Source organism: Ixodes scapularis, unplaced genomic scaffold (genome assembly GCF_016920785.2).
Source record: "Ixodes scapularis isolate PalLabHiFi unplaced genomic scaffold, ASM1692078v2 PGA_scaffold8__174_contigs__length_109621045, whole genome shotgun sequence".
NCBI classification, from domain to species: domain Eukaryota; kingdom Metazoa; phylum Arthropoda; class Arachnida; order Ixodida; family Ixodidae; genus Ixodes; species Ixodes scapularis.
In genome coordinates, this window is record NW_024609883.1 from 62,056,036 (window position 1) to 62,077,641 (window position 21,606).

At 43.6% G+C, this 21,606-nt stretch overlaps 1 protein-coding gene across 1 annotated transcript in view; it reads left to right on the top strand.

Moving 5' to 3' along the window:
* LOC8033033 (multidrug resistance-associated protein 1) overlaps positions 1 to 21,606 on the top strand; it is an 89,277-nt gene that overhangs the window by 29,466 nt on the left and 38,205 nt on the right. Inside the window, exons 6-13 of the mRNA XM_042287006.1 lie at positions 1,530 to 1,623; positions 4,078 to 4,280; positions 8,772 to 8,948; positions 12,233 to 12,400; positions 13,276 to 13,457; positions 14,050 to 14,125; positions 15,482 to 15,689; positions 19,919 to 20,229. Coding sequence (XP_042142940.1) covers positions 1,530 to 1,623; positions 4,078 to 4,280; positions 8,772 to 8,948; positions 12,233 to 12,400; positions 13,276 to 13,457; positions 14,050 to 14,125; positions 15,482 to 15,689; positions 19,919 to 20,229 — 1,419 coding nt within the window. The remainder of the gene's footprint in view (positions 1 to 1,529; positions 1,624 to 4,077; positions 4,281 to 8,771; positions 8,949 to 12,232; positions 12,401 to 13,275; positions 13,458 to 14,049; positions 14,126 to 15,481; positions 15,690 to 19,918; positions 20,230 to 21,606) is intronic.

Genomic DNA, 21,606 nt, shown 5'->3' on the forward strand with positions numbered 1-21,606 from the left:
CCCTCGAGGACGATTTCTAGAACGACATCTAGGACGATCTTAAGAACGACCTCTAGGACGACCCGAAGGCCACCAGGTCCTCCGAAGAGGGTGCGATTATGAATGAGAACATACTACGGCTCTGAATACGCATGGCGCATTCGAGGCCACATCCCGTATCGCGAAAAGCGGGTAAAGTAGCTAAAAATGCTATCTCAGTACGCAAAGAAAAACGACCCAGGTTGAAAGAACGGCGCCGACGCATAAATTGTTTCAATGGTCTTCTTCTTTTATTTTGTCTGCTCATTCCGCATATTCAATCATGTCTTCTTTTAGACAGACAAAGGTAGTAAGGGCTAATTCAGATTTGGTTTGTCTAATTATGCCCTCCACTATCAGAGGGGAAAAATGCTAACAGTCAATTCTAAAAAAAAAAAAGAAAACAAATACGAGGAAAGTTTTACAAGTTCGCTTAATTTCCGTTAAATAGAGAAACCATTTATTTGGTTAGGTCATTTCTGAAATCCTTGGCTCTTCGAACTAGTTTAAAATTAATTTCGGCTTGAAGTAACATGTTCTTTACGTGTGAAGTGAACCATTTTTCAGTTGGTGCGGTGAGCAAAATATTATGATAAAATATGCGAACGGTGGCGCAGATCCTCCTTAATTTTCGATAAAGCGCTTTAATCCTTGCCAAACATGCACTGGAGATGAAGCGCGCTCCAGACACCCAGCTGAGGTACCACGAAGAATACCTTGTCAAAACAATTAATCTTGCTGTTATGGAAGACCGTAGAATAAGATGAGCATAGTTTCTGAGACTGTAACGCAGGATAAATCAAGATGTTCGTAATATTGAACGCGAAAAATTACCCGTTTCGATGCGGTGTTTCACGGAGTTAAATAACGTTCCACGGGACTTTCCGCAGAAATTCCTAAATGTAGACGAATGTTTGGTTCACCACTACACACCTGCGTTGAATTTTCAAACAAAACAGTGCACTGTAGCAGGTCAAAGTGAGCGAAGGAGGGAACATCTGTGAAGTCGGCAGAGAAAGTTATGGCCAATGCATATGAATCATTCAAATTGTCCACTTGAAGTACCAAATAAAAACATCAGCCTGTTATGCTGTATAATTGCATCGTTTGCAAACAGTATACTCACTCAAAGCAGCGCGCCGCCTCACAAAACGGTCGTCGCAATGAAAAAAATTTTACAAATTAGGCTTTGAATGAATTCCTCACCCAAATTCTTCAAAATGTACACTTCCGAAGTCTTTCTTATATCTGAATCTCAAAATCCATCATGTCGGAAATAAACTATTTTCAAGTGATTAGTCGCCTCGGTATCAATATAGTCTACCTTAGGGCTTCTGAGAAAGTCTGCTTTTCCAATGGAACAAAAACTATTTAAAAAGGTCGGTTCTAAACAGTTTTTTTACTATACATCTTATACGGTTTTGGAATCTACATACAAAGGATAATATTTTAGACATTATAACAAGAGCTTAGCTGCACTAAATGCGTTTTATTGACCTCATTTATTTCAGATGTCTCTCAGCCTGCAAAGGGTAATAGAGTTCTGCACTGTCAAGGAACAGGAGATTGCACCCACCTATAGCAGGGATCACACTCTAAGGAAAGGTACGTTTAGGGCTTTAGTATGTCACTTAACAACCTGATCGTCTGCCGAACAACCTTATCTTCACTGTTAAAGAAATTGTGCGTACATTGAAAACACTATTAAACTGTAAATAATGCTTGGAATGTTTTACTAGATACTTACAAAAGGTTGGGTGGAGGTCACATATGAGATTCCATGAAAACTTAGTTGAGCCTCTTTGATATGCGGAAGGTTTTTTTTTCGCATAAGGGAAGGGAATTTAACTAATATTTTTCAAAGATCTGTTGGGAAATCTTGAGATATAGAAGTTCTCGAGCGCCCGCATGCAACCCCCCCCCCCCCCCCCTGCCCCCATCATGGAGTGTGCGAAAGTATTCCAATTGAAATTCTTACTTTGTGTGAAACACTTAAAATTCTTAGAAGTATAGAAAGGCTTATGTTCAGACTGGTGGCAGACGACAGGTCCATGCCCTCTTTTAAGTAAAACAAAGACGATGACACGTGGAGGTACAAAACACCTTAACAATTACAAGGTAATGAAAAGTCTCATGCAACGATACAGACACACTGGATAGACAGAACGCTATAAAGCAATCGACTTAAAAAAAAAAAGAAACTCAAGAGAACTTTCAGGCAGCGCGGCAGCAAAGAATAACATTAAAACTAAAATCAGTCTATCTAACCCACGACTCACTAAAACTCAGTAAAATTCCGCCTATCACAACAAGTGCTACTCTATATCGCTCGCAACCGCTCAACACAAACGCGGCCAAGAACAAGCGTTGGCCGGCACAAATGAAAAGCCCCCCAAAACAATACTCCTCTGTCCGCTGCCGTCTTCTCGGAGTCCGGAGCTGGCCAAGGTCTTAAAGATTGAAAGGTTATGCCGAACCAGCCCAGTCCCAAGTCGTCGACTGGTTGCCTGGGGGGCTGACGCAACACTGAACTCACGCACGGGCACACACTCCCAAAAAGAAAAATGAAACGGCCGCGGGCAGACACGCAGCTATTGGCGAAACGAGGGCCTCAGCCCTCGAAGATCAAAGATTAAGAAACACACGGTGCATGAACGATCGTCACGGCCAGCAGACCCCGCCCCTCCAAGGTGTAGCTCCCTGCTTCTCGAAAAAAAACGAAACAACTGTCACCTCTGTAGTCTATATCAGACCAAATACATTGTTAGAGAAACTGCTTCTAAAAACAGCCAGCAATGCCGAGGAACTAGAACAACCTGGCAGTAACTAACACGTCTTCAAGGGAAACATCTGCGGCCAGGGTCTCCGAGCTAACAACCCTCGCCCCCCCCCCCCCCCCCCCCCCTTTTCCGGTGGGGTGGTCATAGAGAGACACGTTCTACACGCACGCACTTCCTTCAAAGCATAAAAATGCTCACAACGGATGACCTCAACTGAGTCATGCGTACAAAGACACCCTTGGGAAAAAGTGTACACATTTTTTTTTCCCTGGCTACTGAGTTCGTGCGAGCCTAGGCCAAAATTGTTCTCAAAAGGGGGTGGAAAACCACAGGCCGACTCTGGGAGAACTACAATCATGTGCGTCCGCATGACCTCAACGTTAAACAAAGAACTTTATTTGTTTAACGTTGAGCCCCCCTTCGACAAATCGGAATGGAGATGCTCATAGGGTAAACTAGAAGTCATTTACGTGCCCCCCTCCGACGACCTAGTGCTTGCTGTACCATCCCAAGCAAGGGTGTTGATATTAATTGTTGTAAATAATGTTTTAATATTATTTCAGAATATTCTTTTCGGTTTTGATACTTCCCTTGAAAACACCAAAACCTATTTATATTGGTATATTTTTGTATCGCATTGGGGGGGGGGGGTGCAATGCTTCCCTAACGCTGGTATCTTGCAACCCATCGAAATATAAATTGTCATGCGCGCTACCCCTCCCCTTCCCCCCTCCAGTTAATCGGCCTTTCGCGATGGCATAAACTTCTATTTTTCGCACGAGCAACGATATTACATGACATAGATATTAAAATATTCATTTAAAATTCAGATAGTCAGGGAGAATCAGCTCACTCAAAAACAGATGCAAAAGGTGAATTTCAGCCGCGCTGGCTGCTCCTAATAAAAATAGTGAGCTTGTTTTGTTAGAGTACAGTTTCTCAAGACGGGAACGGCGCTTGCACATACCTATACTCTCTGTTCCTGATCGATGTATAGCTCTGACTTGTACTTTGTTTTCAATGTAGTTACCGCGAAGAAGCCAAGTTCGCTCTTTTTTGTTTCAAGTTCCTTAGCCGTTTCAGGAACCTCCGGTCATTCTGTCGCGACCCCGCCCCCCTTCCGCCCTTTCTTAATGCAGTTTCTAGAAACAATGGCATTATATGTGCAACTTAATCTACGCTCGTTTTATTCCCTACTTTATTTCTGTTATAACAAGAGGGATTTTTACGTTCCTAACCTTCCCTCCCTTTTCCGTCACTACCCATTTGCTTCCCCCAGGCGAGGTGCTTTTGGAAGAGTGTTCGTTTGCATGGGCAGAAGGCCAGGGGCACCATGCCAAGGCCCTCCTCCGCGGAATTTCTATGCACGTCGAATCTGGCGCCCTCGTTGGCGTAACCGGTTTTGTCGGAAGCGGCAAGTCATCCTTGCTGGCTGCCATCTTGGGAGACATGCATCGTCTCGAGGGAAGCGTCAGAATCTCGGTACGAACATACCACGTCATTTAGTTTCTTTAGGCCAAAGTCACACTGGTCATACATCATATAAAGAACACGGTGTACGCTAAATATAGGATGAGAGAAGCATGCGCGAACTCGCCTGAAGCTTGTTCAGGGCATGTTTTCTTCAGACCTATTTTTCTAACGTGACTGCAGACAGCTTTTGCATGAGACATGCGACTAGACAGTCATACAAGGAGAAACACGCCAAAGGCAGTGTCCGAAGACTTCCTTTTGTGTATGTATTAGCAGTTCGAGCGCGACTTAGTGGAAATATGATAGTTTATATTTCAGAGACAAAAACCGAGTAACAACATAGCTTTTCTTTCTCGCTTCTAACAAAGTCTGTCTTGTTAAAGGTTTATTTTCCTTTCGTTTGTTGTGTAACGAATATCTCACTATTCCACGTTCCGGGACATAAGGAGTATTAAAGAACAGGCCAGATGCCAAAATCGTTTTTCTCTAAATGGAGAGGTAATAAAGGGCACACCACGAACTGGTTTTTGGTGAATCTTCAGGGCCAATCAAGTGCGTTTCGCGAACCTTTGTATTCTAGACTGTCACCACGCTTGATCTCCCAGTGCCGTGAGGTCATGCCGTAGCTTTTTGAATGCGAGTAGATGGTACAGGGCGTCGCCGGGACTCGTGAGGAAATATACGAGGTGAGTTTTTTGTCAAAAGAAAATGTTTTGTGCGGCCAGGCGGATTACTCTTCTTTCCTGCGTGCGACTGCAATACCACGACATCACGGGATTCTTCAAGTGACGTGTCATTGTCGTCAAGGGCTACGACATGTCACAGGCCATCTTGCAATGACGTGGCTGGAATCATTTATGAATTTTAACAAATCACTTACTTGCCTCGAAATTGGTTCAGCACACTAATAGACACCTTTGAATTAGTAAACAAAATTATAAGTAATAATACGTTTTCCTTTTGGCAAATTTTTGTAACTTTTTTTTTTTTTTTAATTTGGTTTTAGGGGCCCGAGAGGCACTCCAGCTTGTTTTCGACGTGTTACAAAAAGTATCATAATGTGATATGAATAATTAAAAATGCACGCAACAAGAAAACGCGCAATATAGTGTGTATTTTTAGATTGCCTGCTTACTGGAGAGCGCAAAAGTGGTTGAATGTTTGTTTTGACATATTCTCATTTGCCATTTTCCTAAGAGCTTTTTTGAATTAATAAAGGATAAACAGTGAATATGTATTATTAACAATACAGATATCGCGTCCTGCTAAAATTAAAAAAAAATTTGGTTTGACAGAAAGAAGCATCTTCATATAAACGCTAGCAAATCAAGGATGTAACATTTCACTTACATTCAAGAAGTCAACTTAACTCGTCCGTTCTGATAAAGTATTAACGTGAGATTATCACTTTGTGGATTGTGTACAAAGTTTGCTATTTTGTTTCTTGTTATATTTTTGGCGTGGGCCTATCGCACACGTTCAGGGTACACTTCTTAGAAGAGCAGCGTAACCAATAAATATTTAAAGCAAACATTTTACCGACAAGTGTAAACCGCCTTATTTATAAATCACTTTTTAACTATAATCATTTATAACTCGTCAAAAACCTTCATGGCCTACAGCACTAACCTTGAGCGCCAAAAAGTTAAATATAGGCTGCCTGAACCACTCAAACCCCTTGCATCCATAGAAATAGATGTAACCTCAGTTAGCAAAACTGTCATACTTGAAATTGTATAAAAGCGCAGATAGTATGTATAATTATTGAGTCTTTATTAATATTGTTTTATTGTTTGTGTCGTGTTGTGGGGGAACGAAGGCCCGGCAAGCTGCACAGTAGCATCTTTTTTCTCAGTACCTACATCGCTCATGAAGAAAATAAACATTGCTTCAAATAGCGTTCCGTGATGATCAAATCTGTGCTAATCTGAAAACATATTTAGTTTGTGGAGCTCAAAAAAAAAAAAAAAAAGATAACAACACAGGAGCACCACTTTTTTTCTATTTGAGCGTTTTATTCGAAAACAAAAGTGCGTTGGTATATACTGAATTTTCTATGAAAATCACTGCTCCGCAATGTTTCCCAAAAAGGAGTTATAAGTCAAAATTCGTTGTGCACTAATCAGCACACGCTTATGACAAGCGACTGATTGCTGGGCCGGCGAAAGGGCGACAGCTTGCTCTTGAGCGGCACTAATATAGCTGGAAAGGCGGGAACGGAGCGACAATGGTTTTAAGACTCTCGGCCTCGGTGTCCTTGCAGCATCACAGAGCCGCTATTTACCCTGTCCGAATAGCGATCACTTCTAAAAATATTTTTAGTGCCAACTGCATGTACAAATGTAATGAAACTGATGAAGCTTTAGGGTGCGTCGTATTATGGCACAAATCCCCTGAAGGCATGTAGTTGGTGCCACGATGGGTCTCGTGGTCACGTGGTTGGTGCCCCTACAAATGACGTGACCATGTAGCATAAACTTAGATCGCGTGACATCCCTGTGAAACACGGTAGTGCCACGTGACTGAAGAGGTTGACTCCGTGACATGTTTACGATTCTGGTGTCGCGTAACCACACCACAGTGATGATGTCACATGACCACCATCGCACTGATGACGTCATGTAACCATCGTTTACTAAGTTTGGTTGGCGATGCTTCGCCCTCCAAAGAGTACATTTCCGTAACGCGCTTCCGTAACACTGGAAGTCTAGGTTAAGCATCATTTAGGACCCATTACAAACATCTGACACGCCAGAGCCTCAGTAACACGATCCTTAAAGGGATACTGAATCAAAACCTAAAAAACTGTTCTCATGTTCCAAAATAAGTTAAACATGAAGAACTCTCTATGATAATGACAAGCGCACGCTTTTATTTCAAACGGATGGCTGTATCATTTATTCTAGATGTTCGATTAATTCGATCGCTCCAAAATCACTCATCAAAAAGCATGGTGCATCATGGGATCACGCGACGTCATCTGCCTCCTTACGGCCGAGCGTAACGTATTTATGGGCGTTGACACTTGGTGATGTTGACGCGTTACTACCTGAATTAGTCAGTGTGCCCGAGGGCCGCAACATGTCACCGGGAGAAGGTGGGGCCGGCGGAGTAGCGGGCGTTTTGAAAACACGTAGTGCGTCGTGTGCTCCGCAACTTGGCCGATGTGGCGACATCGGCCCCGTCGGTTTCGGGCGCGAGCTCGCTGCACTTTGTACGTAACGACATCGTCGCGGCGCGGCTAGAATACCTCTGTTATCATGCACGATGCGAGATGCTGGAAGATTTCCAACCTCGTGTTGTTGAAGGCGACGGCAGGATCATGTGTGACATTCAGTGGGACGAGGCATTTGCTGCCTTCCTGATTCAACAGCAACTAATCCCAACGGTTAAACTCGGGGAAGGCACCAGCTTCACGTAATTAAATATTGCTTTGAAGGGGCCGTACCAGTGGACATCCTTCATTTATTTAATAAAGCGAGCACGGCAGCAGACCGAGTTTGGTGAAGCAGCACGGCGGAGGCATCACTCGAGTATTTCACACGGAGCATCGCATCGATAGTGGTGTGACCGCAGCATTGTCACGCCATTGCAAAGAAACACGTACACCCCGATCATTTTGCGACATTTATTGTCGCAAAGACAGACACTAAAGGAACGAAGGTAATGCATCGGCGTAGAGGAAACTTGCGCTGGTCTCCACGAGACGCGATTGCCCTAGTGAACACACAGAGCACATAAAACGCGACTATGGAACTTTTACATCGTCAGACAAAAACTAAAACAAAAAACCGTTCATATCGCCAGAAGTTTTCAGCGCGACTTGTCTCAATTGCGAACACTAAACGAACACAGAGAAGACATCAGTACCGTTTTCATCAGACTCGTAAAGCGAGGCTTACGCGATTGTCAAAGCTGGGACAATCAGCACGTCGACGGCGACTAAGTTGGACGGCGAGACGATCGCTGAATTCTCACATCGTAATACAGAAACTACCGCGCACGAATCCGGCACCGGAACATCTCTGCAACGTCAGCCTGGGTCACTTCTCGAGGTCGGCGTCCCTCTATGAAAACGACGTGGAAAGTAGCGCGCGCCATGTTGAAAAAGATAGTTCATAAAGTCATAACGTCAGTGACGTCAAAGATGCAGTGGAAGCGATTGGCCGGCGCATTTGATTTCAAGGTGGCAAACTGTGCTTTGGTTTTCTTTACCAAACCTTAGGATTTTTTTTTTGTTCTGGCACAGGTAATAGTAATCTATACTAGTGAGCGTACTTCCCATATAGTGGCCCTTCCATCCGCGGCCGATGCCGTCACGACATTTTATTGAAGCCTCACAGACACCCCTACAAGGTGATGTTTGGTTAATGTTTATTTCAGTTTAAAACAGGTCTTTTAAAGGTTTTACCCCCTCCTGCGTGATGTGGACGCAAAGCAATGAACTCCCGACTTTGTTTTCCGTGATACTTTAAGCGTAATATGCCTGATGTGTTGCAGGGAAAGATTGGATATGTACCCCAAGTGGCTTGCATTTACAACATGGCCGTCCGCGACAACATTGTGTTTGGTCAAGAGTTTGATCCATCCCGCTATCAACGCGTGCTCCGAGCCTGCGAGCTCCTCAACGACATCAGCACATTCCCCGCGGGGGACCTGACCGAAGTTGGAGAAAAAGTGAGTTATAATTTTCGAGAGTGAATACTAGACTTGCAGTATCTGGTCTTGCATTTTTGAAGCTCCTCAGATAACTTGAATGGGTAATACACTTTGTAATTTCCTATATGTGCTAACCTCTGGTCAGCGTACATTAAAATTAAGCTGACGAAATAGAAGCGAAAGTGTTCTACCCTGTACAGCAGTATTTTCCAAACCATCAGCCGCGACCCCAAGGAGGTTCATGAGAGCTTCAACTCGGCGTCGTGAAGCGGCTCGAGCTTTTCAACAGATTTTAACGTCTCTTTTCTATGCTACCGTCGATGAACACAAAGCACAGATCGGTTCATAACAACAAGCCGTAAACAAAAGTTGCGTTGTCTAAACTTCAACCTCGTTTTGAGAAATTGTGCTTTAAGAAACAAGCTCATTTAAGTCATTAGAAAAAGTAATATTTTGTGGCTTGTACTTTTTTATTTTTTCCTAAATAAAGTTTCATTGGCAGTTGGATGTATTACTTACTGTTCTTGCACTGAGATTGAAAACTCAAGGCATCGCGAAGAGCAGGGCCGGGAAGGGGGGGGGGGGGGGGGGGGTTCAATGCTGTATTTTATATTTATTTTTGACGAGTCACATGCTGGGCGTAGTTTGGGGAACATTGCTCTACATACAAACAAATATTGTCTTCTGGATTAAGTTATCCCAGTTAAATTCAACAACATTTCGCCTAAACCGCTTTACGACGTTTCTTAAAAAAAAAGAAAAATAAGATGAACGTGGAGCCATTACCACAGGGCAAGCGGCGAACCTATCTGCTACGTGTTACCAGTGAGGGGTCCCGTGATTATTGTCGGCGTCTCCAAGCCAACCAAAAGGTGGCCACAGGTTCCCTTACACCGCCGATGACGCCAGTTTCTTGAGTTTCCCCTTCTCATTCTGCCCTCGGCGGTGTGGCGGAGATAGAGAAACAGCAACGTTCTAATTTACGGTCCTATTAGTGATGAATATGGTTCCACTCGGTGGTGCAGGGAGTCTACATTTCACACCCACAGCTTTTGTGTATTAGAAATTTGATTTAGCTCTGTAACCGTATGCTCAACAAAATAGTGATTTCTCGTATCACATTCCAAACAGTTCACACATCACGCGCAAACGTGTAATATTTATCATAATTTTCACCATAAAAACTACAAGTAAGCTAATATAATTCATATACTGCTCGTTGGCATCTAGAAATATTATCAATATTTCGATAAGCCACGCCATTATTTATTGTTTTCTGTAATACCATATCTAGGGTCCTTGAAAAAGAGAATCGGCACTGTGATTCAAGCGTGAAATCTGATATTGGCTAAAGATGTATTATGTGTTATTAAATTGAGAAAGAGTATAATGAGCTTAACACTTATCATATAGCGTGTTTGATTTTAATTTTAACATATCTATTAAGAAAACTTTGAAATCCCACAAATTAGGTTTGTTCACGTGATTTACACAGTCAAGGATACATTATAAATGGGCCTTGTCGACACCATAAGTCATTTCATGAACTAAAATCGCTGAGAAAATATTAGTATATAGATACATATATTATTCCCATTAAAAACTTCCTGGACTTCATCGAAAATAACTAAATCAGTACGTATTATGTCTGAGCGCATGGGAAGGGCGGTAGTGCACTAACGTTACCACACATGCAACAGACGTGAGTCTAGGGGTGCGAAAACGAGATGATAATCGTAATACCAACGTTTTTCAACGCCAGCCATGCTCATGTTGCACGAGCCGTACGTTATGCGCACTCAAGTGCTTCCTACTGGGTGAAAGTCTATCGGAAATTTACTGACTTAGTAATTTAGGAGAGTCACGTGACCTCAGGGGGGGGGGGGGGGTCACGTGATCTCACGGTTACGCCGACGCCGACGCCGACGGCGACGCCGCTCAAGCCTGAAACGGGCGCCTAAGAGCTGCGCCTTAAAAGGCAGTTACGCAGTCGTCGTATCTAATTCGTGCGTCGTGCTGAACTGACGTCTTAAAAGTAAAGGCCTTCTTCTTTTATCCTCAGAAAGGTCGCCATTCATTAGGCACAGAAGCCATACATTGAGATGATGATAGTGGTCAAAGTTTCCAGACTGAATTTGGAAAACTGATATATTGGAATCACGTATGAACTTTCTCTAATTAAAAAAAGTTATTTAAGCTAAATTTAGTTGATTATTTGGCATATTGTGACATTTAGCCACATACATAATGTACAGTACTAATCACACTTGTCTATAACGCGCGAGCGTGCGGATATCTCCGGGGAGCGCTAGACTGGTGGCATTCGGGGGAACTAAGTTAGTGACGTGGCGCAGCATGGAACGGCCCGCTTGAGGGGTGTCCTGCCCACTCTATCAGCTTGATAAGCGATAGAAGTAATGTGCTTGATGATATATTTGCGTTTTTTAATGACGGCATCGTTGATACGTCTTCATGCTTTAGTTTGTTTACTGTTCGAGCAATGATGTTCGTAAAAAGCGTGTGAGCAAGCAGCCTTCCCCGTCCGCCTCCAGCTAATATAGTGGGCAGGCCACCTCTCGAGCAGACTAGGGAGCCTTCATGTGCGCTTTGCTAGGGTGATGCCACCCTTTGTAATACCACTCGCCGACAAACCAGCAGCCATTTTGGTTCTCGGCGACAATCCGTGGGGCTTATAACCCTCCCGGAAACAAGCACCTTATCTCACAAGTTCGGAGCAGCGTTGTGGAACCCACGAAGGGAAGATTAGCATTCCCCCCCCCCCTCCCTCCGGAGGGAGGACCGATGGACACAAAGGCCACTTTCCGGCTCACTTGGAAACAATGAGAGGAACAAAATGGCGGTGGAAGAGGGTGTGGGAAAGGAAAACAGGCAGTTGGCATCACTGAATGCGAAGCGCACATGAATGCGCCCCAGAGCAGACCACTCCCTGTTGCGCCACGTGAGTAGCTTAGTTTCCGCGTATGCCACCAGTCTAACGCTCCCCGGAGAAAGGCGCACGCTCGCGCGTTATAGACAAATGTGATTAGCATTGTACTCCTGGCCGCGTAACTCACCTGCTTAGACCGCTTTAGTGTACATTTTATGTGTTTTTTATAAAATAAATCTGTTTGTAGGAAATCAGCCACGCTGTATATTGTGATATAAAGACACTCGCAAATATAAAGCGCAGTCTGTTTAAAATTGATATTTAGAAAATTGCGTGGTAGTAGATAGCAGGAACGTTTTCTTTTGAATATCTCAGCACTTATTTTGCCGCTGATAAATTTTTCTGTATGTCGTAGGGCGAAACGTTGAGTGGTGGTCAGAAACAACGAATCTCCCTCGCCCGAGCAGTCTACAGTCACTCCGACATCTACCTTTTGGACGACCCGTTCAGCGCCCTGGACTCCAACGTTGCAGCTAAGGTTTTCAAACAGGTGCTGGGACATGACGGACTCCTCAAGAAGAAGGTATGGTCTTGATAAGAAAATAAACACGCAGATGGCTCCCCTCTAGCTCCTTCAAATTTCTAAAAATATGTATAGCTTAGAGATGTAGAAAAAATGTTATAATGTATTTTGTGGAAACATTATTGTTTCGAATATTCAGTTTTCTAACATAAATCAGACTCCAACTAAACACACTAAACTCTTTCAACTCTAAGCAACCGATATTTTTTTTTATTTTCCAACCTGAAAACTCTAAAACAATACGGGAAATAAAGAAAGCTTCACCATCCCGCAGAATCCGATTCACTACCAAACGTCGGCCGTGTCTTTGAAACATTCAGGGTGTTTATTTTACGATAAAGAAAACTGAGCACGGAAGGCAAAGAGACGAGGCAAGTTAATCCTGATTTTAATTGTGGTTTGTTGAGAGCTTCGAATAAAATGGATGTATTCATGTTGTTCATTCATTCTCCCCACACGCGCACCGATGTATGGGTGCAGTACCAATGTATTGGGGAGCTTATTTGCAATGGCGCTCTAGTTCATCTGCCTCACTGTACCCTCCAAAACCCTTTTCGGTTTTAAACGAATATCTGTTTGTTTTTCATTTGTAGGCTAGGAGGCTTGCTCCTAGTTGGTTGTTGTCCTTAATAATAATTTTATATTTTTTTTAGGTTCGTTCATTCCTTTGCTCTGTTCGTCTGATTTTTGGCTTATTTGGCAGTCATTCTGTGCTAGCCTTTTGTTATAATAGCGTTTAAGTTAACTTGTTCGGATGCTTATACTACACATCTAAAATATGTTGATGGTGGTTCCATTTTTTATTCGTTTAATTTTATTTGTTGCTCTGTATTCATTTTTTCTTATTTCCTTTTTCTAATGCTTCTATTCTGAAGACCCGGATCCTTGTGAGCAACCAGGGCAACATTTTGAAGCACATGAACAACCTCATTTTGATGGATAGAAATACCCTTACCGTCTACCAAAACCTCGAAGACCTGCTTCAAGATGAACGAGCTCCTAAGACCCTGAGCCGCGGAATGGCTGGTCGGGGGCAGCCTGGACCTGCCGACAGCGAGTAAGGATGGTTCTGTAATCGGGACGCATGCGTAATTAATAATTTTTTTTTTTCAAATATTTTTACTGACAAACCATTCTCGGGTCACCAAAATAGAGTGATAAATTACTGGTGAAGAAGAGAAAATTAAGCCTGGCTCTGTCCTAGCAGTCTTATCCGGGTTGGGAGAGGAGAAGGGGCTCTTCAGTATTGAAAGAACTGAAAACTAAGGAGGTCTTCAAATATGTAGGAGTGATAACACTTGCCTCAATAATGTGGTCACTCCGGCTTGCGTCATTACGATATGCTATGTGCGCAGCTGCGAAATCAGTCTAGCGCTATCGAAACACTTATGTGGAGACTACGCGGTCTGTGTTACACCATTCTAGAGACGTTCAATTATTTTAAAATTCGTAAGATGTAAAAGCTCCCAAATGCATAAGATTGAGGGTGACGAAATTTAGCGATGTTTTTTAAACTACAACGCACGCATGTTGAAAAGTAAAACAAGAATCTACCTAAATATTTGCTGAACCTGTCATAATTGCCTGATTTCAAAATAGTAAAGAGAAGAAATCTTGGTTGAATTGCTTAATTTCGTTTTTGTTTCCAGAACTCAGACGTCACTGTTAGAGCAAGAAGGTTCAAATGGACGACTTATCAAACTGGAATCCCAAACGTCCTCTAAGGTAAAAATAGGTACCTTGCACTGAAGCAAGTTGGGCGTATAACTTAAAGACGTAATAGACAAAGAAGACGTGCCAAATAGCGAACTCATGATCAATTATCAAGTTTACGCCGTATTGGTTGTCTTCAACACCGAGAGTGTGGAACGAGAAACATCAGTTCCGGAAAAATCTGAGTCGGAGGTCTAAGATAGGATCACGTACTGCCCGCAGTCCGAAGCCTTCACTCAGCGCCTTTGATCACGCTCGTTCATATACCTAGTTGGCGGTGTTCAATGCTTCAGCGAGGAGTGTTGCACCCTCGTTGCTGACAATTTCTTTTCCATTATATCGCGGCAGTCCTTATTTTCTTCGTTGCACCAAAACTAAATAGTAAGCAACTGAACATACAAATGCATTGTCCTAATATTATAAACACCGAGTTGAATGGAGATCTGCCTTGTCCTAATATAAACGATATCAAAACCTTGAATATGGCTGCTCGAAGTGGCATCATGGCGAAAGTCGGCAGGACTTTTGCCTGTAACCTATTGTGTGCAGAATTAGTTTTTGAATATTTTAAAATATATAACTTTGTTACTTTTGTGAACAAGAGAATGATCTTAGTAATTACAGATTCAGGACAATCTTGTGTAGCAGACACGTATTAAAGCTTAGATTATGAATGATGTCATCGATACATCCGGAAAATGGTATTGTGCGTCGTTTGTAGAGTGACGCTTTTGCATAAGGAATCCGAACAAAAAGCATGGTGGCGCAAAGGCCGAAAATAAAATGAGGTGCCAAAGCAATACAATAGATAGAATTTGAGTAACAAAGAGGATAACAAAGAATAAGTTCGAATAAAATTAATTTGTTCATTTAGGTGTCTTCAGTAGGATTCCTTATTATGTGCGCGTCTATTTTATGGGTAGCGGAAAGTGAAGTTTATTGTATGGCGTCTTAGACGGCCGAAAGTTCTTATGCCCTGAGACGGTATCTGGTGTATTAGCTGTAGATGCGCAAATTGGCCAATGCGTTACGACTGCTAACTTCTGTCAGTGTCACGGCGTCCTGCAGTTTAGCTGCAACACGAGCCTGTGTTATGGTGGAAACACCATGCCATGTTAAAACACAAGTTTTTCTGTTTGTTCCTTTTGCACCTGAGCATGCGTAAGAGCCTCTCGAAGCTCGCACTCTTACCTCTTGTCGGCGCTTCAAAGTTATTGTTGATTACGCACATTTTCGTTGAAAGGTGCCATTACAAAAAGTTACTGCTACAGAAAATTGCACCAGGCAAAGAGGAACGATGATGCATTCATCTTGTGACAAGCCCTTTTTCTAACTGTCCTTGAAATTCCCACGGCTTTCATAATTTAGGGATCCTGGGAGGTCTCGCGGGCCCTCCTCAGATTTTCTGGTATCTGTCTGCCGGTGGCACTGATCTTATTCATCGCCAGTGCAATTGCCCTTGCCTGGCAACTGCTCTGGATCAAACAGTGGACGGACGCAAACTCCAGGGACACCGACGATGGCTCCTACAATCTCAGCTGGCTCAAGGGCCTGATAGGGCTCTGCTTTGCCGACGGTATGTACCGATTCCCGTTTTTACTGCGCCTGGAATGTGTCTTCGAAATATTTATTAGTGTCTCATATAACCACTGAACAATACTGTCCTGGAATTGATAATAACGGGGGTAGAATGCTAAAGGTGGAGCTCGAGCTTTTACTGAGGACTTTATGTTCTAAAAATACTTATTTAAGGTGACAGAACAGCACACGAAACAAGAACCCGCGACTACAAGTCACGCTCAAAACAGCACGCTTCAAGACAGCACAGCGACAAAACAGCACGCGACAAAAAACAGCACGACGTCAAAACGGTACATCACAACAAGAAAACACGTCACATGTAATGCGCGCTGGTTTTTCACTGTAGGACACATTATTACCCACATCCGCCTAAATTAAGAACTTACTCCTAAAGCGGTCACCGGAATATGTGTATTGCCGTTGCATTTTATTATCCACGCTTATCAAAATTTATATGACTGCCAGCGCCCTTATATTCTATCAGCTATACTTATAGCTTTTCGTGCATGTACACTAACAAAAAATCTTTCTACAGTAAGCTACTAAATCTAAATTTGTTGTCGTCTTTTTAATGATTGATAAATGGCTAATCTGTTTCCGTTTTATGTTGATACAAATACAACTCCCTATTTACCAAAAAAAAAAAATTAAGATCACAAAATTACAAGTTTATTAAAAGTGCTAAAGATATAGTTACGTTGACACACACGTTTGGTTAAATGTAAGTTACATGCAGCAGAGATGGCAGGAATAGTTTTACTCTACTGAGATTACAGTAATTAAATTATTTTGTGTGATAATACATATTGTAGTTTATTGCACTTCTAGGCTGGCAATCCAGAAATGCGACGAATTCTTTTCAGGCAGTAATTTCGAGAAAATTGCTCATTACTTTTGGAATTACTTTTGTCCCAAGTTGGAATATAAGTTCTCAAGCTTTTTTAAAAAAAGTTAAAAATAATTTTGCATCGTGAACTCTCGTAAAAGAGTCATCAGAGAAAATAAACGACGGCCGTCTGAGCTCAAAAACGTCGTAGGAAGAACTCGAAAGACACACAAAGGTGGGGTGGACAGGCGAAGGAAAAACGCTTACGAGTAAAGAGATCGCGGGAAGGCGGCTGATTACGAGTAACAGGCAAGAGAGATTCACGGAGTCACGTCATCACGACGACACTATATTTTGTTCATTCCTAAGTTGACGGTGTGGCGGAGGCTTCGAGCTTACCAGAACCAATAAACCACCTTCCCTTATCGATCCGACCCGTCCCTTTTTCTTTGCGTTCGTATGAAAGAGGGCATGGTTATGTGGCCAAAGGTAGACGTGTGACCCTTCCAACGAGCACTTAGCTTTCAGCGCACTGTCAGCTGAGGGATGTATGGCTTATAGGCTGCAAGGCTAGGGGCACATCACCAGTGAGGTCAACACATTTGATAGCCTGAGAGGACAGGAAACATAGACCCCAGCCGTCTTGCTCTTTCATCAAGCAAGGTGAAACCGTAAGCATCGACCGTCGTGAACAACAAACGACCGGAACAAAGGGTTAATCCCAAATACCTTGTGGAGCCCGCAGAGCGTTTCGTGTGTCCTTGGCCTTGTTAAGTAAAGGTGTTTTTTGTAGCCGGAAAAAAAACGGTGATCTAACAAGGCAGGTACCGCTCCCGATGTGCCCCGCAGCCTTCCTTCGGAAGTTCATTCGGATATAAGCCTAGGAGCAGATATCGCCAGTCCTTTGTTGGGAAAGTACACAGTTTAGTAAGCTCGCGCCATCCCTTTCCCCAACTGGTGGTTCCTCTGCCCAGCAAATATCTACCCCCTTGTGTGACAATGTAGAAGCACTTTGGCTCTTCAGGTGTTTGGGAAGAATACTCCTTGAGAGGAATGACCGGAAATGCGTCAAATAGTGCGATTGTGAGAAGAGAATTAGTTTGCGTCCTAGGCGGAAGGGAAATATTTCAAGTGGCGACTCCTTGTAAGTAAGTTCCGCTCTCATATATTGACAAGGAGTGTATATTCTTCTAAATCGGGAAGACAGAAACGTACCACCCATACAAGGAGCTGTGCAACAATTTAAACGTTGAAATAATTTGCATCTTTTACTTTTTACATTGTTAATCTTGTCCCAAAGGACAGAAAACACAACTCCTTCCTTAGAAATGTTGCGATTCCACCGCATAATCGCCAGGAAAAAATTAGAATATTTTCCGCCCTGCAGCAGCGAGGGCGGCCGTAAGAACCACGCAGCGTGATGTCAATGGGGACTTGTAAAAAGATAGGAGATTGCGCTAAAAACTGCTCGATAAAGCGTAAGTTTTCTGTAAACCTTATCTTTCTAACATAAATATATCTACTTCAAAAACATGGTATTATCTACAAAACTTTTTTTATTATATGGAGTTTTTATTATATGGAGGGGGGAAAGGGGGTTAATAATTTTGTAATTAGCAACCGCATACTTTCGCCGCGTCAAATGAATGGGGATGGATTAAAAGGATACTAAACCGAAATTTCGACCTCACAAAACAATGCTGGACAGATAGGCGGGACGCTGCCAAACCCCAAAAAACTTCACTCACATAGCGGTATCTCTAACGGATCGCTGCTTTTTTGGAAAAGAAATGCGCGACTGAACACGGCCGACGAGGCCGACGAGACAAGTCACGTTACGATATCCATTCCCTCTCCTCCTCGTTCGTCCCTTCGAACTGGTGGATCGAAGCGAGGAGCAGAGAAGGAAGCAAAGCCGCTCTCCCTCATTCTCAAATTCTCCCGGAGGGCAAAGAAGTCCAAGACCTCGCCTGATCGCGCCCTTCTTTTCCAAAAGTATGGCCATCCGTTTGAAATATCGATATATGAGTGTTGTTTTGGAGTCCGTGGCGTCCGGTTCAACGCCTCTGCGGCCTTATTTCGCGAAAAAAATTTTTTGCTTCAGTATCCTTTTAACACGCTCCTGAGTGGCACACGCGCCGTCCGAATCCAAAATTTCAGTTACCACGCGTAGCCGACCGGCCAATCCGGCGTGAGCGTCGTTGCTTGAGGTTCCATCGCCTCTGCCGTTAAAGTGTGCCTCCTAGCTCGGTGCCGTTTCTCACGCAGGGTACGCCAATAGACGTACGCTGAAGTACTTAAACAACGATGACGTGGTGTCATCCTGGTTGCTGACATGGTCCTAGATGTCTTTAGATTCTGCGAAAATCGAGCATTCGTTTTTATCAAGAAACGAAATTGAAAGTGGCTTACGGTGTGAGCGGTGTGAAGTTTGTTTTTTATATTACTGGAACATGCACGAAAAGCTATAAATATGCAATAAAATATAATAGGCGTAAGTAGTACTACAAAGTCATAAAACGGTGGATAATAAATTACAACGTCCATAGACATGATATGCTCAGCACGTTAGCAGCAGGTACTTAATTCAGGCGCGTGCTGCTAAAAGTGTGTCATAGAGCGAAATCACATGCACGCATTTACGTGAGCGCTGTTTCGCTGATGCGAGGTTTTGTCGCCTGCTGTTTTGCCCGATGCTCTTTTGTCGCTCTGCTGTTTTGACGCCGTACTGTTTGTTCGCCTGCTGTTTTGACTCGTGCTGTTATGTCACTGTGGTGTATTGACGCGGTGGTGTTTTGACGAATTATGTTTCGAAGGTGCTGGTTTGTCGCCTAGTGTTTTGTCGTGTTCTGTTCTCTCGTGGTGGCAGGAAAAAAAAAACAATCCGTTAATTTCACAAATATTGACATTCTTCTTAACGTCGATTAAAAATTTACTTCAATATTTAGCAAATAGCGGCTTACAAGAGATTAATAAGAAAAGGAGAAGCCATGCCCTCTCCGGAAATTATGCTGCGTCTTTCGTGTCCAGTCTTGAATGAAAAGTAGTATGAGTACAGTGCATTAAACGCTACCAGTGAAAAACGTTGCATGAAAATATAACTTTGTTTAGTATCTTTAAAATAAAAACTCGATATTTCCAATAATTTCGTCTGAAAGGTCAGCAAGCTGAAGCCTGTGTTTCCTTTAATACCTTCTTAGCAATTCTGCTAGTGCCAATTTGGAGTTACCGGGAGGTTCTGTGTGAAGTTTGTGAGGACAAATTTTGAGAACCTTCCTCTTTTGCCAGGACCTGAATTAACGCTCTAAAGGCGACTGCCAAATTATAATTTTCGGCAGGCTTATTTTTATTAGTGTTGCGTAGGGCTCAGTAACCGGGATGCTCTTTCCTCATCGCAGTGCTTTTCCGGTGTTCTGGCGGTGCCCTGCTGGCTGTGAGCACCCGGCAACTTTCCCGGGCCCTGCACTATGACATGCTGAGTCATGTCCTGTCCAGCCCCGTTAGCTTCTTCGACTCGACGCCTCGAGGAAGGGTGTTGAACAGGTTCTCGATCGACTTTGATATGATCGACGTCCGCTACTACGTCACTCTGAAGACGTCTATCCAGAACGCCCTCCTGGCCATCTCCAAGCTGTCCGTCGTCGCAACCCAGAGTCCTGTAGTTCTCGGAATAGGCGGTGTGGGAGCCGTCATCTTTGTCTTCGGAATGGTATGTCAACACACCTCAAAGTTATATAAAACAATCTAGAGAAAGTGTCCGTGATGGAGAAGAATCTCACAAAAATAATGTTGACTTGCTCCTAAAACTAAGCTCCCCTCGCGCCCTCTAGGTTGGCAGCTGAAAAAATATACCTAGTCTGGAATTCAATCCTGGTACATCTCATAGACTAGAGGGACACCCTAAGTGAGCTACCAAGCAGTTGACTCTCAATACATGAAGCAAAAATTAACAGTTGTCACCTTTTTTGTAACCACTGTAACCACTACTAGAGCACATGCCTACGCGCTCTATAGGTGACGTTCAAAATGTATCACAATGATCATAATATTCTTTACCGACGTGCACCACTTAAAGCGTCGCAGCAGTTAGCATTTGCGATTGGCCAAACAATGACTTCCTCTATACCGGTAATGCCTGCCCATGGGTCGGCTCTCGGCGAGTCCAGTACTGCCAGTAACGACGAGGCAAATCTTGGCTCACGAGATGGAACCGCATGTGTGTGCCGCCGAAATTCTAGGGACTCAATAACAGCTGGATAGACGCAGGGCGTTACTGATTACGGTCCTGCTTCTTGCTTTGTGATTTGTTTTTTGGTGTTCATTGAGTTACGCAGAAATCTCATTAGCAGAGGAGCGATTAAGAGATGCGCTAGGCTTGACACGCCTCGCTTGCCTTCAGTTCTTGTACACCGTTTCACGTCAAGTCCGACCATAGCCAACGATTCAATAAAATCGTTCAAGCAGCTCCAGAATGGGCATTGTCATTTCGCTCGTCCGTTTTGTGCGTTTGGTATGACCTGCTAAAGCAACAACAACAAAAAAAAAAAACCTAGAATTTGGCCGCGTTGTGGGCGATTGGGATAGCCCGCCATCGCAAAGGCACGTAAATTGGGAGCACCATGACGATTCACTTTCCGCACCGTTTAGTTGCATTAACGAACGTTGCTAGAACAACTCCATTGGGAAACTGCCATAGAGCCTGCTTTGAAAAAGTCCGAGGACACTTAAGCACGTTCTATTAGTTGTGAATGCGAAAGCACGAATGCCGTTATTCCGCTCCCCTAGTTTGTCTGCGGCGTGGTGGCATGGACGGCCATGTTTCGCCGGCCGACGGCCCAGAGCGCGCTCTCATCAAGTGGCCGTGCCGCGCTCGGCCATACACCCGCTCCGGAGTTTGCTCGAACAGACTCTGCCGTCACCGTCGGCCACCGCACCCTCTTACCGGCGGCCTGGTCGCTGCGTGCCCTGCGCCGCCACGGAAAGGGCTTCTCTGGTGGTCTTTCTTGGAACTACGCAGCACGAGATCCAATGGGAGCCTCGTTCTTTGATGACGCGCGCCAGCCAATGGGGGCCTATCTATCATATT